This window comes from Candoia aspera, chromosome 4, assembly GCF_035149785.1.
Source record: "Candoia aspera isolate rCanAsp1 chromosome 4, rCanAsp1.hap2, whole genome shotgun sequence".
Classification (NCBI taxonomy): domain Eukaryota; kingdom Metazoa; phylum Chordata; class Lepidosauria; order Squamata; family Boidae; genus Candoia; species Candoia aspera.
Window position 1 is genome coordinate 103,203,703 of NC_086156.1, and position 17,896 is coordinate 103,221,598.

The 17,896-nt window shown below is 44.9% G+C and overlaps 2 protein-coding genes across 2 annotated transcripts; both read left to right on the plus strand.

Moving 5' to 3' along the window:
- Window positions 1–921: 921 nt before the first annotated feature.
- LOC134497408 (perforin-1-like) lies at window positions 922–4,040 on the plus strand. Its single transcript, XM_063303065.1, has 2 exons — window positions 922–1,544; window positions 2,811–4,040. The coding sequence occupies exons 1-2, from the start codon at window positions 949–951 to the stop codon at window positions 3,973–3,975; spliced, it is 1,761 nt and encodes a 586-aa protein (XP_063159135.1). The 5' UTR covers window positions 922–948; the 3' UTR covers window positions 3,976–4,040.
- Window positions 4,041–12,048: 8,008 nt separating this feature from the next.
- On the plus strand, window positions 12,049–16,244 carry LOC134497409 (perforin-1-like). The gene is made up of 2 exons (XM_063303066.1): window positions 12,049–12,625; window positions 14,905–16,244. The coding sequence occupies exons 1-2, from the start codon at window positions 12,069–12,071 to the stop codon at window positions 16,025–16,027; spliced, it is 1,680 nt and encodes a 559-aa protein (XP_063159136.1). The 5' UTR covers window positions 12,049–12,068; the 3' UTR covers window positions 16,028–16,244.
- The last annotated feature ends 1,652 nt before the right edge of the window (window positions 16,245–17,896 follow it).

A 17,896-nucleotide genomic window follows, 5' to 3' on the forward strand; every position in this document is an offset into this window, starting at 1 on the left:
TTTTAAAACAATGGTTACGATTCTCAGAATGGCATAATCAACCTGAGTGTAGCATTTTCCAGAAAGCCGCCCCCCCTTTTTTTTTTTAACTGGTTGAAATTTTGAAAAGCAGTGGCTTCTCCCCTGCTAATTATCGGTCGTTTTTCATTTTAGCAATGTATTCGTAGAAAGCATGTTTGGGGAATACAACAAAGGTTCAAGAGGAGGAAAAGAAGGGGGCAGAGAACAGTTTGCAAGTCACCTCCCATGCTCTGTTGGGGAAACCTAACATTTCAAATGTGAAAATCTCAAATTTAAGACCATTTCATGACGCAGAAATAAATTCAGACTCAAAATTTGGTTTGGGATTGCATGCGAGTGTGAATATTGAACATACCTGGGAGCCGCACATCAGATTAACTTTTGTTAGTTGAGCAGTGTAGTAGTATTCCCCAAGCTGGTGCCTTTTTAAGGTGTTGGGACTTCAAATCTCAGTATCCCCAGCCAGCACCAGCTAGGATACACTGCAATAAACAGGGTGGAAAACTCTCTGGCATGTTGAGGGAAACCTCTTAGCTCTGAATAGGAAGCTTTAATTTAGCTGTCATAGGCAAGACATTATCTTGGTGGGCTTTTCTAAGAAATTGAGAAGGGAGACCCTAGGTGGGGACCACGTTTGTGTTGGTCCCCTGCTTCTAACTCCACAGAAGATGGAGCATGAGAACACTAATGAGGAAGATCTCTCCTGCTTCTGTTCAAGGGGAATCCCTACTCAGGAGAATATAGCCTCTGATACTTGAAAATGCCACAGAACCATTGCAGGTATCCCTCTGGCCACCCCTAAAAAAATGTGTCCATTCCTCTAACTTGCATTGGAAAAATCCCCTAAACAACCTACATGAATACGAGGTCTTCTTCACACAACTTTATGACTGAGGAAACCAGCTGCATTTTGTGATCTAATTTGCAATGCATCTTCTCCTTTTTCTTTCCCACATAGGGTCAACCATGCTGGGGGCAAGGCCCATCTTTGCCGCCTCCACCCTTCAGCTCCCCTTCCTCCTCCTTTTCTTGACCAGGGTCTCTCCCCAGTGCCAGATCAGCACAGCCGATGAATGCCAGAAGAACAAAAACTTTGTGCCTGGTTACGGCTTGGCCGGGGAAGGCTTTGACATCACCACGCTGGAGAAGAAGGAGGCCAAGGTGTTGGATCTGAATCGGTGGCGGAGGGCGGATGGCACCTGCACCCTGTGCCAGAACCCTCTTCTGGAGGGGAAGCCTCTCCAGAGACTTCCCTTGGCAGCTACTGACTGGGTAGTTAATGTCCTGTGCCAGAGGAAGGTCCATGCTTCCCTAGAGAGCTCTGGCATCAATGTGCTTCAGGCAGCAGCATCTGATGTGAAAAACAACTGGAAGGTTGGACTGGATGTACCGATAAAACCTGGGATTCACGGCCAAGTGGCTTTGGCTGGATCCCACTCAAAGATGGCTGACTTCACCATGGAGAAGAGTAACCAAGACAAGTATACTTTTGCAAGCCACGAGGTCTCCTGCTCTTACTACAGGTAATGAATATCTGGAAAGAATCATTGTGGGGAGCTGGGATTTAACTAACTTGCTTTCCTCATAAGGGCTGGCATTCCTGCCAGTCAAGGTGGGAATGAAATTACAGCAATGGGAAATCAGTCATGTAACCCTCTATACCAATGTTTTTCAAACTCGGCCACTTTAAGATCTGTGGACTTCAACCACAGATTAAGATCAAGTCCACAGATCTTAAAGTGGCTGAGTTTGAAAAACACTGCTGTATATCCAAAGGAAATCTGTACAATTCTGTCCCACCCTGACTTCCTTCAGATGCAGGAGACATAAACTCCAAATTCCCCACTGACACAGTCATTAGAAATCCTTTGTGTGTAGTATGTTGTTTTTTTTAAAATATAATCGGGGGGTGGGGGGGCGGATCCGGAAAGATGAGCCTGTAAGCCCATCATCTGGATCTCCCACCGGCCATGATTTTTCATCAGGCATAATGCTATTTCTCAGCATCAAACTCATAATCATGATTGATTTACTAAAAGGAATAAAACTAAGATCAAATAATCCTCAGGGTTGTTTGACAAGATAGCTATATGTCTAAAACACATTAATTAGGAGAAATATGGTAATAGTAATAGTAAGAGATAATACTAGTAGTAAGAGATGATGGTGATGAAGATGAAGATGATGATGATCTAAACAATAATCAAATAGAAATAGTTGTATATTCCCATGAGGAGGAATTGTACACGTAACTGGTAGAAGTGGCCCCCAACTTAAAGTGTCTCCCATTTTTTAAAGGGACTTCCAAACTCATGGTAGATATAGCCTCAGTAGTTCCTTTGGAATGAAAGGGGGCATTCTTAGATCATGAGTGGTGCTTGGGATCTTCTCAGAGGAACACATTCAGCTGGCCACTTAGTTTACTGGATTAAACAGAGGAACTCTGTCCAATGGAGGATCAAAATCATAGCATTTTAGCCATCAACTCAGTGGGTGGTGCCTCCAGTCAATATTTTGGGGCTAGGAAGCCCAACAGGGTTGGGCCTGGCTAGCCGTTGGATGGGAAATTAGGGAATTCCAAGGCAGTGGACTAGGCACCTGGAAGAAAACCACTTCTGTATTGTTACCAAGAAAATGGTATTTCCACGTCCATGAAGACACCTGGAATTAAGCCTGAATCAAGGGCATTTTTAAATTATTAATTATTTTTATTATTGAAATCATGCATTATCTATATATTATTAATGGTGTCCCCCACCCCCACCCCACCCCACCCCCCCGTTTTGCAGTTTTGGTATAAATCCCCAGGAACAATTCACTGACCATTTCAAGCATGCCCTGAACAGTCTCCCTGCCAAGTACCAACCCGAGTCCCAGCTGGAATATCGCCAGCTCATTGGAACCTACGGGACCCATTTCATCAACCATCTTCGCTTGGGGGGACGCGTGAGGGACGTGACCGCCTTGCGGGTCTGCAAGACAGTGCTGGATGGGGTGACAGCGGATGAAGTCAAGGACTGTCTAAACATCGAGGCCTTGATCAGCATTGGTGGGGGCAAAATAAGTCCAGGTGCAGCCTACAGCACATGTGAAGAGCTGAAGAAGAAAAAGACTTTTAAAGGGAGCTTCCACCAGACCTACAATGAGCGTCACACTGAGGTTGTGGGAGGGGACAAACACACCGACTTGCTTTTTTCCAACAATCAGAACACCGAAGCTTATAGGGAGTGGTTGGAAGGCCTCAAGTCTATGCCAGCCCTCCTCTCTTACTCCCTGCAGCCCATCCACACCTTGGTGCCCAAGGGCGACCCAAAGCGGGAAGGGTTGAGGCAGGCAGTGAGCGAGTACATCAGAGAAAGGGCCCTTTGGAGGAACTGCACCCAGCCGTGTCCTCCTGGCACTCAACGCAGCGCTCGGGACCCCTGCTCCTGCATGTGCCCCAGCAACAGCAACACCGATAGCATGTGCTGCTCCCGGGAGCGAGGCTTAGCCAGACTCACAGTGACCATTCAACGGGCATATGGTTTGCGGGGGGACGTATTCTCCCAAACAGATGCTTTTGTCAAGGTTACTTTAAAAAATAAATACTTCTCCACACCCATTGTGTCCAACAACAACAATCCGGTGTGGAACGTGCAGTTTGATGTGGGAGACATCACGGTCCATGGGGAAAACACCCAGATCCATATTCAAGTCCTAGATGAAGATAAGTACATATTCTTCCGGCATTATGACAATCTGGGTTCCTGCAGCGAGGCTCTACAGTCAGGGAAGCCACAAAATAAAGTCTGCTACCTCACCCATGGACGCCTGGATTTCCAATACCACCTGGTCTGTGGTCCCCACCTGGGGGGACGCTACTGTTTAGATTACATTCCTGCGGTCCCCAGATACATGGGGGATTTGCTGCAGCGAAAGAGCAAAGCAAATGCCTTGAATATGCAGGTTCCCTGAAGGCTTGGCCTCCTGGATCTGTACAAGCAGAAAAGTTCTGGGTTACTTAGCCCAACACAAGAAAGTTGGAGTGGGTGTTCATGGAAAAGCTGCTACTAGTAGCTTTGCAAGTCTTTTAAAGTGTGCGTAACTCTCGGTTGCTTTTGGCTAATCAGTCTGTAGTTCCTACTTAAAGAACAAAAATACAATTCTCCTTACTAAAGAGGTTTGATATTAAGAATGCTTACATAATAAAGTGGATTTTCACAAGCTCAGTTGATTTGTTTGAGTTTGTTTCAGGAAAAAGCAAACGTTGGGTCTTCCCACTTCGGGCAATGCAAAGCCTCCACCTGCAGGAATGTTTTACCAGATCAAGGAATCTTTACAATCGTAAACTCTTTTTGTCATGTATTAAATAGGTGATCCTTTAGGGGCAAAACCCCAAGGCACAATTCCATTTTTGCACTTGAGTGGTGCAGATATTCAAAGCCACGTTGAAACAAAGCTTTTTCCCTCATTCTATCCAGGCTTAATTTAAGCTAGGATTGCACCTCAAATTTGTTGGGGGCTAATGGCAAACTGCATGTTGCAGAGCAGCAGCAGAATAACTCAGATGGTTCTTTTCTTCCTTCCTAAATATCTACAGGGTGGGTACTCGAAGATTTGGGATGCTAAAGAAAATACCAGGTAGTGTTCAGTGTTCAGTACTGTTTACCATCAATTTCCTGATGGAGCTCCAGATAATTGGGATTACCCCAGAATCCAAATCCACCTCTCATCCTTCAGCTGCACATCTTTTCCGATCTCCTTTTGGCATTTGCAACAGGAGTGAAGCTTCTACTGTGGTGCCCACACCCATCATCTTGCACATTGTGTGTCAACAAGGACACCTTGGGCTGCAGACTACTGAATTAGCAGATTCCACGACTGGGGTCTTGTGGGGCACAACTTCCCCACAGTATCCCCCTTCTCATCCATAGGGCCATTGTCACAATCTCCGGAAGAAAAGGATGGACACATTAGTTGGATGTCCCAGGCAACTTACCTTGCGAGACAACTCATTCACAAAAATCTATTTTCTGCATTTATGATGGAAATTTGTTTTTAATTTATTTTAAGCTCACTGGCCAGAGTCACAGTCAGCATTTTAACAAGTAGAACTAGCTTAGAAAGCATGAGGTTACTGGAAGAAGCTGCTGGAATTAATTTTAATTGAAAGTCCACAGATCTGCCAAGTTATAAAGCTGTTGCATATAAGAGAATTAGTATATAGAACTTTATTTGACAGCCAGTGTGGGGGAATGGTGGAAGTGCTGGACTGGGAGGTTCAGATCCATCCCCTGCCAGTCCCTCTTTCTCATCCCAACCTACCTTGCAGGGTTGCTGTTATGGGGACAAATAAGAGGAAGGAATGCTATGCATGTTCCTTGGGGCAGGATACAAATTATACACAGAGAGAGAGAGACAGAGGAGTAAAGCTCCTATTTGCTGTGACCTTAAATCAGGCTGCTTTCATCATGGTGCCCTCCAGGTGTGTGAGACTACAAATCCCATAATCCTATATTGCAGGGTCTATGATATGAAGCAAGGATAAGAGAGAAAATATGTATATTTAACCCCATAACATTTGGTGGAACTGAAGCCACTCTGAGGTTCCCTCGTGAAACCTGCTTGGTGGCCAGGGATCGGGCCACTTATGATGGTGATGCTCCAGTGATCCATTTCTTTGTTTGGTATAAGCCTCCATTGGGTTTTGCACGCTCAGCCATTTCACACAAGCGGGCTGGATGATGAACAGATGTGAAACAACATCCAGGATCTCTGGAAGCAAATCACTGATGCAAGTTGGTTCTGAACGCAGGGATGCCAGCAGATCGTGGTCCAAAGAGTCAAGATGGCAGCTGCTGTGATGCATTTGAAGCTCTGCTTGCTTTTTACATGCATAGCACCCCAATGGTAAGTGCAAGAGGAGATGCTCAGTTCAAAGAGAAGTGTGTCACTGTCACTGATTCAAAGCCTCCCTTCTAAATCCCCCCAAGCATCACACACAGCCCATGCTGACCACATCAGAGCTCAACCCACCCGCAGCATTTCCTGTAAAACAGACCAAAGCACAAAATGGTGAGAAACATGATGTGGAGAAGTTTAGGATCCCCAGGTGGAAGAAATGAATGTAAAACATGGGAAGGAGGAGAAAATGGCACTTCTGTCACAGAAGCTGAGGATTGTGCTCTTGGTACGTTCTAGCCATGACTTCGTTTTGCTGTCAAAAAGACACCATTCTTCCCGATGATCTCATGAACACATCTGTGTCGTTTTCTTGGCAGCAATATAGAAGTGGTTCCACACTGCCTTCTTTCAGGTGTTTTTCCAACTTCCCAGCCTGGCCTACAGCTGGGGGATTTCCTAGTGGTCTCCCATCCAAGTATTAACCAGGTGAGAACAAACTTAGTTTTTTGAGCTCTGCCAAACTTGGCTAGTTGTGGCCATCTGCTCAGGTCAACTGTGGCTCAGAAATCCTAAATGATTCCCCGAAGAAATACGAATCAGAACACAGTGCCATAAAGTTGGATGAGCAGTTTTCTTTTATTTCAGTCCAGCAAAGTTATTTTTAACAGGGAGTTGCTAACTCTGTTTTCTGCTTGAGTCCTTGACCTCCCACACGGAGGGGATGGGTCCACAAAATGCAATTACTTTGTGTTTGTTTAATTTAGAATCCTAGAAACCATTTAAACTGAGGATTCCAACCTCTTGTTCGGGGCAGGAATTAAAGCAGCCCTGACAGATGGCTGCCTGAACACACCAGGAAGGAGAGCCCACCACTTCTCTGGGTCATCTGTTCCATAATTTGCTGTGTCCAAACTGAAGAACCAGATTATAGCACACGTGGTGATTACCTGGTTCACACAACCCACTAAGGGAGTGGCTTAAATCCAGCTGCATTTTAGTCTAATCTGGGGGGTATTATAAACCCAGCCTAAATATATGCCAAAAGTGCTGCCAGCTCATCCTACCAGATGCTGTTTGATGCCTCAGTTTCCTTTCAGGCTTGAAAGGGGTCCTGAGCCCCTGATGCACACAATGCCAGCTACATGGTGATCTTACATTTGGGAGATCGTAAGATCTCATTCCTGCTTTAAAAATGTTGCAGATTCTAGATTATGCTCTGCTAATTTTATCATTTTATTTTCTTATTTTGTAATGTTTGCTAATCACTCTCTATCCCCAAAAAGCTTGGAGCAGAGCACAGGTGTTTCCCCTTGCATTTGGCCCTAACCACCACCTTGCAAGTTGGCTTTGGTCCAAGGGCCACATTTAGTCTTGTTTTTCAGGCTAAGAGCGCCTTCAAACACTGGGCAAATGGATGGCTGGAGGAAAGAGGAGTAGCCACAGTGAAATGGGTGCAATATTCATATGATTTAATTATAATAATACTTTATTAAACTTGTATGCCACCCAACTCTCAACAACTCTGATTTATGATTTACCCATAATTTCCTTTGATTCCTTTGACTCGTGCACATTGGTACAAGCAGGGCAGCAGACAGTATATCCTTGATGACTCTGAAAGAAGCCAACCAATTCTGGAGCAGCAGGTGTCTAGTCCTCATCCATCTTTCCACAACTAGGTGCCTTCCCAGAAATCCCAGGTACTGGGACAAACTGGGAACTGGTGTCCCAGACTGCCTGGTGGCAGAAGGGCATCCCAGTCTCTCCTGTTTCTCCCTGGGAAGTGCCCCATGCGGCCTGCAGTGGTGGGATTTGGCGAGGAGGTTGCTTGGCATTCCTGAGGGATGTACGTAACTGTGCCAAACTGGGCCTGTGCAAAGAGAGACATTAGCAGCCCTTCCTCCCCTTGGGCCTGCACAGATGATCTTTTTGGGGCAGGGGCATCTGCTTGGGGTGTTGGTGGGGGTCAAAAATGTTAAGATGGCAGCCACAACTGTGTGATCAAAGCCCACCTCTTTTTTATATGCATGTAAAATGCATGTTAAAAAGTGCAATGCACATAAAAATTGCAGGGCTTCAGTCACGGCCACCATCTTGACTTTTTTGCCCCCCCAGTCCAGATGCCTTTTGTTGTGAACTTTTGCTTCCCCTCTGCTGAAACCCTCCAGCCAATCTCTGCTCATTGAATCTGCTCATTGCTCTGGGCATTATGGTGCTTTTCCCCAATCCTACTAGAGCAGATGGGTGCTCCTTTCACCTTATCAGGCAGACCAGACAGGAAACACGACCAGATGAGCTAATTCTACCTTATTGTAAAGCTACATTAACAGAATCTTTCAAGTCTGAAAGTGCAGATCTCCTGCTGTCTCCTTTACGGCCCAAGAAACTTGGGAGGGTCCCTTCTGAGCCCCTCGCCCTGCCCATTATCCAGCTTTGAGCTATGCTGTCTCTTATCTGACCGTTCCCTGGGCAGCATCTCTTGTTGGCAGATTGCTGGGAAAGCCTTTAGCCCAGGAGAGATCAGAAAAGTCACACACGAGGCATTTCTATAAAAATAATTTATTTACAAAAAGCAAAACGAAAGCAAAACATATTTAAAGGACTTAGCTCTCATTGAGAGCTACCTAGCTTGGCTACATATCGGCACAGAGAAAAAGAGGAAGTAAGAAACAAGTCCGGGCAGGTTCCTCCCCCCAGGCAATTTGCATCAAGCACGTGAAGGGAGACAATCAAATACAACCTCTTCACCTGGCAAAATTATTAGGTACAATAGCAGTCTTAATCGTTAGTAGGAAAACATCAACATCTCTTTGCCCCACCGTCTTCCAAGGTCTTTCCCACAAACCATTACACCTGTGCTGAGGCAACGAAAGAACCCATGGTCCACTGCCGTTCCTGAAATTCCACCACTGGAGCCATGAGAGCAGTCTGCCATGCCAAGCATCTCCCTGGGCAGCCATGGTGACCAGGGATGAACTTGGAAGAGTCTATTTTCATCCTCAAACATCCTTTTTCAAACTGCTGTGCTCTCTTAACATATCAGACCCCACATCCAATGGCTGTGCTGGTTTGTGACCCTTAGGGAAGGCGTTGGGTTGAAGAAGGTGGTCCTAGAGGCATAAAACTGGCAGAAATTCAACAGGTAAAGCTGCCAGGTAGCAGCAGAACATTGGCTCAACTAGGTCATGGGGTGTATACCTGTGGCTCTCCTGATAGTGTCAAACTACAGTTCCCAGCTATGGTGGATGTTGGCAAAGGCAGATGGAAGTTCTAGTCCAGCAACATCTAGTGGACCACAGATTTCACAATCCCATTCTAGTTTTTTTCCGTTGGTCCTGCAAAGGAAGGGAGGGAGGGAGGGAGGAAGGAAGGAAGGATTTTCCCTGAGACTGAATCTGTTCATAACACACAGGATTTATATGCTGAATCTTCTAGGCTGTCCCCTATACAGGAATAGGGTTCCATTTTGAATTTTTCCTTAGTGCGTAATCTTAAAGACAGACAGCTGTTCTCTGTTGGAAAGGCAACAACTTCTGGATGGGATTTGTGGCCCCCAGACTTAGCTGCACACTAAACCAGGTTTCACCATCCCAGTAGCTTCCAGATGCTGTGAATACAACTTGGATCAGTCTTACCCACCACGGCAAATAATGGCAACTTGTCAAAAAGTTAGAAAGCAGCTTCTTAGGGAAGATTCCTCTAGGCCGGTGTTTCTCAACCTTGGCAACTTCAGGATGTGTGGACTTCAACTCCCAGGATTCCCTAGCCAGCAAGGGGAATTGACAGCCAATGTCAAAGGGGACCTTGCTGGCTGGGAAATTCTGGGAGTTGAAGTCCACACACCTTAAAGTTGCCAAGGTTGAGAAACACCGGCTTAGGGCCTCACCTAAATGCGTAACCTCTAAAGTTGGAACTGGCTATGACACAGTTTTGGGTGGAGAAATAAACTTTTATGTAAGGCTAGGCTATTCACTAGATCTGTTTTCAATTGCTGACTTCTGGTGTGAAACCGAGGAAGCCGATAAAAAACTAAGATGCCTCTGAGCAAATACAGTGTATTTACAGCATTTCCCTAACCAAGCATCTGGCATTAACTATAAGCCTACTCTTCCTTTTGCTAGAGAGTGGAAATTGCCCCAGATGAGATGGCAGCAGTGTTTCTGGAATCTGGAAGGCCAGTGGTGTCCACCAGGTACGGTCAAAAAAAGCAAGATAGTGGCCACAACAGTGTGATCAAAACTCCACCTACTTTTTATGTGCAAAAATAGGTGGAATTTCAATCACAGCATGATGGCTGCCACCTTGAATTTTTTGCCCATCTCCTGTGACCATCTCTGCATTCAGCATTTCACGTGCAGTTTAGGTTATGTTTTCAAAACAGGTTTGTATAACATGGCTCAGGCCAAGCTTTAGTGACAGTGAGAAACAAAATTAAAATATCCTCAGACCAGGCTTCAAAAAAACAAACCAAGCCTAAATTCCCAGGCCATAATCCCAACCCCTTTTCTCAGCCTGCCCAACTTGCTTTGTTGTCGTGAAGATACAAACTTGGGAGTGGAAAATGCATAACCTCATTTGTTTGAAGGAAAAGGGAATAAACAAGTCAATCAGTGAGCAAAATATGAGGTGTGGATTTTTATCTTCTCGCCCATGTTATGTTGTGAGCAAACCACAGAGTCATATCCCCCCTCTGCTTTTCACCTTTTGATCAAGGACTGTGTCATCCTGTAGATGAGCTGAGTTTCTTTTTCACTTTTCTTGACTGTGACATCCTGTTGCCAGCAGATAGACTTCAGCGGGTGTGCGCACATGCATTTCTCCTGCTACCACTAAAGGTATGTATTTGTGGAAGGATATCTGTGGGTCTCTGTTTAGACCCAGGGTGTTGGGGGGAGAAGAAATAAGGAAGTAAAATTGCAGTGAGAAGAATGGTTCAGTTATTCTATTTTTGCTGTAATCGGGATGGGCAGAAACCAGTCTGGAAATCCTGATCAATTTTAACAAGCATCCTCTCTCCGCTGTCAGACTGAACTGTTTTGTTAGATTCTTCTAGCTTTGCCTTGAACGGCAGATTGATCTGGGACAATTATGGGGTGATTCCTTGGAGTTCCTGATGTGAAGAAGCATTTTCATCTGCTGATTTCTGCATGTAAAAGAGGCTTTCTTTCCTGGCCAGACTGAGAAGGATTGATGATTGTGGCTTTGGAATACCAACTGATCTTTACATACTGATTAATTTAATGTACTTCCTGTCTTTCTCTGAGTTCTCTGTGGCATGTGTAGGGCTTCCTCCTCCTATTTTTCTCCACAACAGCCCTGCGAGGTACGTTGGGCTGAGAGAGAATGACTGGCACCTTATCACCCAGGTTAAGGCTCCATGGTTGAGGCTGGACTAGAACCCACTTCCTTATCCAACATCTTAACTACTGCAGAGTGGCAGGTCTCAGTTTGATTAAAAAAAGGCAAGGAGGAGGGGGGAACCTAGAATTGTTTATAAATGTTCTTAAGCCCCATACTGAAGCCTATGCTTTCAAATGTGGAGAATTCAGATTTAAGACTATTTTGTGTGGGTGGTTTGAAAAGTGGTAGTGAAGAAGCACATCTCTGTAAATTCGTAACAGTGACGTACCAGGAAACTGTGAGCAAAGCCATGCTGTCTTTTGCTGCTTCTGTTCCTTCTCAAAAATGTAGTGTCTTTACAAGAGAAGTGGCAGATCAGCCTTTACCAACCTGGTGTCATCCAGATGGGCTGGAAATTCAAGCCTTGGAATTCCCAGCTATCTTCAGCTTACTAGAAATTGAGATCCCAAGTTATCTGGATAACAGCAACTTATGGAAGACAGCCAGAGATTCATTTGACACTTAACAAGGGTATCAGGATAGATCTCTTGACTTTGTACATCTAGACTGAACTTGGACACCTTGTTTTGGTTGCTGTTGGTTGAACATAGGTGCTTTAGACACCTAATACTGTAATTATTAAGAATTTCTCTGACCCCTTTCAAAAAGAATGGCCATTCCCACATCATGCATGGGGAAAAAAATCCTTAAACTAATTATATTGTGTCTTTTCCACCCAGGTGCACCTCTTTGAAACCTAGTTTTTAATGCAGCTTCTCCTTTGGAATTCACAGTTCCTTTTTCTTTCCCCTGCAGGGTCAGCCATGCTAGGGGCAAGGCCCATCTTTGCCGCCTCCACCCTTCAGCTCCCCTTCCTCCTCCTTTTCTTGACCGGAGTCGCTCCCCAGTGCCAGATCAGCACAGCCGATGAATGCGAGGAGAAAAATGACTTTGTGCCTGGTTACGGCTTGGCCGGGGAAGGCTTTGACATCACCACGCTGGAGAAGAAGGAGGCCAAGGTGTTGGATCTGAATCGGTGGCAGAGGGCGGATGGCACCTGCACCCTGTGCCGGAACCCTCTTCTGGAGGGGAGGCCTCTCCAGAGACTTCCCTTGGCGGCCACTGACTGGGCAGCTAAAGTTATGTGTCAGAAGAACGTCCACACTTCCCTACAGAGCTCCGACATCGGAGTGGTTCAGGGAGCAGCATCTGATGTGCGTAATGACTGGAAGGCTGGACTGGACGTAGAGGCGAAACCTGGGAATCGGGTCCAAGTGTCTCTGGCGGGATCCCACTCAAAGATGGCTGACTTCACCATGGAGAAGAGTAACCAAGACAAGTACAGTTTTGCAAGCCACGAGGTCTCCTGCTCTTACTACAGGTGAGGGAGGCATGGGGGAGGTACAGGTAGTCCTCGCTTAATGACAACTGGGACCAGAATTTCAGTTGCTAAGTGAAGTGGCCATTAAGTGAATGTGACCCAACCTTTTTTGCCGCGGTTGTTAAGTGAATCACTGAGGGCATTGAGCAAACGACGTGTTTGTTAAGTGAATCAGCCAGTCCCCTGTTGATTTTGCTTGCTAGAAGCCAGCCAGGAAGGTCGAAAGTGGCAATCACGTGACCACAGGACGCTGCAAAATGGTCATAAATGCAACGCGGTTGCCAAGTGCCCAAATTGAGATCAGGTGACTGTGGGGATGCTGCAACGGTCGTGTGAGGACTGGTCACAAGTCATTTTTCCCAGCACCATCGCAAGTCCGAACTGTCACTAAACGAATGGTTGTTAAGCGAGGACTACCTGTATAAGGGCCGGGAAATCCTATGGGGCTTTAGTACAATCGTCCTTTCGCGTGGTAGTTGCTTTGAGGGCATCTTGTGGGGAAGGGCAAAGGAATGAGTGTCCAAGTCCAGATTTCTTGCCTGACAGGTATCCAGTGCTCACTCAGATTCAGGCATGCCTCACTGATGAGATATGATTAATAACGACAGCACCCTTCCTTAGAGAAGTGTTGGAAACCGAATTCATGTAATACAGATGCAACGTGTGGAGTAGGAAGATGACAATGAGGGGGATGATAGTTGGTAAAGCTAAAAATATCTCTGAGTCAAGACTGACGCCTGGTGACTGCATCCATGCAATTTTGGGGGGCAGTATTTCCATTTTGTCACTGCTGCCTCCCAAGATGGTTTTTCAACTCCTTAGTCCAGCCTTTCTCAACTTTTTGGCCCTGCAGGAACCGTCGAAGTATTTTTCAGGCCTTGGGCGACCCCTGCACATTCAGGCTCAAATATAAGCCAGAAGTTAAAAAATTATTATAATTGTTTCATAGGTAAGCCTGTATAATGCACTAACGGTGTTCTTAAACTAAAAATGAAGAATGGAACTTACCTCTCTTAATGTGAAGTTGCCCGAATTTGAAATAATTTTTAAAATAAATTGTGATCTCCCGTGGGACCCTGGTTGAGAAACCCTGCCTTAATCTAACCAGCAGCTCTGGAATTCCTATCCAAATATTGACTAAGCTTGACTCAGCTAAATGTTTCCACCTGCTAAGGCCTGGATAGTAATTAGTAACGATTAATATCATAATTTGCCCTACCAGTAGTCAAATGAGATGAGTCATAATTTCCATCCGAAGTGTAAAACTGAGTCAACAGTATTTTCCTTTCTCTCCACTGCGGAATGCCACTGTAGTGCTGGATTCCATTTATTTACTGAAATCATTTTTATGCCGCTCTTTGTACAGCATAGATTCACAGAACAGCTTTAAAAAGTTAGTAATACACCTTCAGTACAAAAGGTGAAAAGGCTATAAAATGAAGCAGAAGAAAGGCAAACTCATGCATTGGTTAAAATAGGTTTCTTGAAGGATCTTGTTTGAGATCCATCTGAGTTCAGATCTCTCACTATCCCCTGGTAGCAGTTAGCACTGGTATTTTTATTTGATATGTGCTGATATTTAAGATGGCACAAGACCTATTTCCCTCCCCCCACAACAGCAACCCTGTGCAGTTGGTAGGGCTGAGAGAGGGGGACTGGTTCAAGGTCATCCAGTGAGCTTCCATGGCTGAAGTTGGATTAGAACATGGGTCTTCCTGCTGCTAGTCCAACACCTTCACCACTACACTATCCCTTCTGTGCCAGCTTGCCAACCAATTCTAATTCTGCCCAACTGGAATCAATTTTCTTAGGTGATCCCAAACCAATCAAAACCCCAGAAGAGATACATCACAAAGGATCAATGAACGATGGATCATGTGAAGGTGTAATAAATGATTCATCTATCTGAGTAATCTATCTGAGTAATCTATGATTAAACACAAACAGAAAATATTTGCCTGCTCAGGCTGAGCAGAGCTGATGTATGGAATTGAAAGGTAGAAGAAGTGAACGTCAATTCTTTTAAGGACTTGGCGAACTCATGGAGGACTTATCCTTCTCTGGTTGTTAGAAAAATTCCCTAGGAATGGAACCACCTTCTTTCTGGGCAGTTTAACTCTTGGTGACAGTTATGGGAACATCTCAGTAGCTAACTAGTCACCAATCCTGCAAGATTGCTGCCCTTATGGGCTTATCCAGAATCAAAGTCCTTTATAATTTGTTTAGAAGCCTGCCTAGTTCTGTCACACTATCCTTGTGGTCTTCTGCTTCCTTTGTAGCTTCCGTATCAGCCAACATATACTCACCAAGCATTTCAAGCATGCCCTGAAGCGTCTCCCTGCCAAGTACCAACCCGAGTCCCAGCTGGAATATCGCCAGCTCATCGGAATCTATGGGACCCATTTCATCAACCATCTTCGCTTGGGGGGACGCATGAGGGACGTGACAGCACTGCGGGTCTGTGAGACAGTGTTGGATGGGGTGACAGCGGATGAAGTCAAGGACTGTCTAAGCCTTGAGGCCACAGCCAACATTGGAGGTGGCAGAGGAAGTCTCAGTGCAGCCTACAGTGCATGTGAAGAGCTGAAGAAGAAAAAGACTTTTAAAGGGAGCTTCCACCAGACCTACAATGAGCGTTACACTGAGGTTGTGGGAGGGGACAAACACACCGACTTGCTTTTTTCCAACGATCAGAACACCGAAGCTTACAGGGAGTGGTTGGAAGGCCTCAGGTCTATGCCAGCCCTCCTCTCTTACTCCCTGCAGCCCATCCACACCTTGGTGCCCAAGGGCGACCCAAAGCGGGAAGGGTTGCGGCAGGCAGTGAGCGAGTACATCAGAGAAAGGGCCCTTTGGAGGAACTGCACCCAGCCGTGTCCTCCTGGCACTCAACGCAGTGCTCGGGACCCCTGCTCCTGCGTGTGCCCCAGCGACAGCACCACTAACACCATGTGCTGCTCCCGGGAGCGAGGCCAGAGCAAGCTGACGGTGACGATACAACGTGCCTATGATCTCTGGGGAGACTATTCCACACAGACGGATGCCTACGTCACGGTGTCTTTCCAAGAGATTAAGAGCCAGACATCCACGGTGTGGAATAATAACAACCCAGTATGGATGACCCACTTGGATCTGGGGCACATCCAGGGCTTGGGAGAGACCAGCCAGCTCCGAATTCAAGTCTGGGATGAAGACAACCGTTATGATGATGATCTTCTGGGGTCATGTGACCGAACTCCCAGGTCTGGGAAACCTCATAGCGAGGTCTGCTACTTTGATCACGGGCGCCTTGATTTTCAGTATCATTTGGAATGTGGCCCCTTCCTGGGGGGCCCCTACTGCTTGGATTATGTCCCTCAGCAGCCCAACGAGGGTGCCTTGTTACAGCGTGGTGCAAAGTGAAATCCATGATATAAACAGGCTGCCTGAGGGGATAAAATACAGGGTTTGTTCAAACAAGCTTTTGGATATTCATGGTACTGCTTATTTTTAAAGCATGCCCTGGGTTTCTTCCTGTAAGCCAGTGTTTCTCAACCTTGGCAACTTTAAGATATGTGGACTTCAACTCCCAGAATACCACAGCCAGCAAGTCCACACATCTTAAAGTTGCCAAGGTTGAGAAACATTGCTATAAGCTCTTCTTTAGTTACGGTAAATCTATCTAGAAAAGCTGAAAGAGAACCCAAAAGAGAACACATTGCTTACGTACCAAACAAAACCCATCCTAGATATATAGTATAGAATGATTTTTCATATATAGAAAGAGAGGTTAGCTTTCAGATTGTCCTGTATAAATGATGGAGAATGGATATTTTCTGTGCTCGTAGCACCATTTCACCAGCAGTTAGCTGAACCTACCAATTTCTTTTTTAACGATGGCCTTCCACTGACGTTCAGGTACCAGACACTCAAATTCGACATCTGTTGTCTCCCTATCCTCTCAGACATCTGTGTAACTATTATACGTATATTTGATATTTTATTGATAAAGAGAATATGCACAGGCTGCACATAACTAGATGTTAAAAGGTATTTTTACTGTGTCCTTGTACTTTTGGGGAAACAAAATACTACTTGGATTGCAAGTCCTCAAACAAAAATAATTTGTAACTTGATCCAATTAACCCATCTAGAAAATATACTCTACCCAGGTTTGCAGCCAAAATGCTGCCTTGCTCATTTCAAGCTTAGATCCTCCCCTGATGTTAATTCAGCATGATCATAAAGACCAGTTTGGAGTTGCATCCAGCCCTTTCTAAAGCTCCCATTGCAGGAGGGGAAAATTCACACTTCCCAATGTATTCGGACCCTCGCATTCTACAACTTATAAAGGATGGAACATACATTGATTCCAAGATAGCCCACGAAAACTAATTTTCAGCAGGCAATACTTGTATTTGATTCACTTTATGTCAGAAACCTGGAAAATTAAAATCACCTAACAAACAATTGCAGCTTCTGCAATTAAAAAAAAGAAGGCCAAGGGAAATGGTTTTCCCAAGTGAACCTCCAAAATAATGCATTAAATCCCTGCAAATATAGTTTAAGAATTTTCAAAAAATGCCACATCAAGGATGTATTACAGCAAAACATGAAGTTTTAAAAACCTTAGATCAGTGTTTCTCAACCTTGGCAATTTTAAGATGCCCGGACTTCAATTGCCAGAATTCTCCAGCCAGCCATGCTGGCTGGGGAATTCTAGGAGTTGAAGTCTGCGCATCTTAAAATTGCCATGGTTAAGAAACACTGCCTTAGATACAGCCGAGAGAAGAGAAAAAAAGTTCTAATTTATTTTCCATCAAAACCTTTGTCCTTTTTTGACACGATTTGAAAAAGATGTGAAACAAGGAGGTATAGGAGGGAGTAAGAATGAATTTGAAATAGAATTATGCAAAGATGAGAAACATGTAATCGCAAGTATTTATAAATTGCTTTTAAAATATAATACAGAAGCTGAACAAGTTAAAGAATGCAATATTAGATGGAAGCTAAATTCTGGGCAAAGTATTGGCATGGTTATTTGGGGGAAAATGTGGCCTAAAATATATTTACCCTGTGCAATAATTTAAGAGAATTTTTTAATAAAATGTATAGATGGCATTTGACACCTGTGAAACTCTAACAAATGTGTAAGAACATTTCAAGTAAATGTTGGAAATGTGGAAAAGAGGATGGAATCTATTACCACATGTAGTCGACTTGTGAAGTGGCCGAAAAATTTTGAACGGTGATCCACAGGACGCTGATGAAAATAATAGTAATCTCTTTTCT

Bases quoted from the DNA above. Each gene is read 5' to 3' on its own strand.
- LOC134497409 (XM_063303066.1), top strand. From the start codon at position 12,069: ATGCTAGGGGCAAGGCCCATCTTTGCCGCCTCCACCCTTCAGCTCCCC. The intron at 12,626-14,904 runs GTGAGGGAGGCA...CTTCCTTTGTAG, and splicing joins GTCTCCTGCTCTTACTACAG to CTTCCGTATCAGCCAACATA.
- LOC134497408 (XM_063303065.1), top strand. From the start codon at position 949: ATGCATCTTCTCCTTTTTCTTTCCCACATAGGGTCAACCATGCTGGGG. The intron at 1,545-2,810 runs GTAATGAATATC...CCCGTTTTGCAG, and splicing joins GTCTCCTGCTCTTACTACAG to TTTTGGTATAAATCCCCAGG.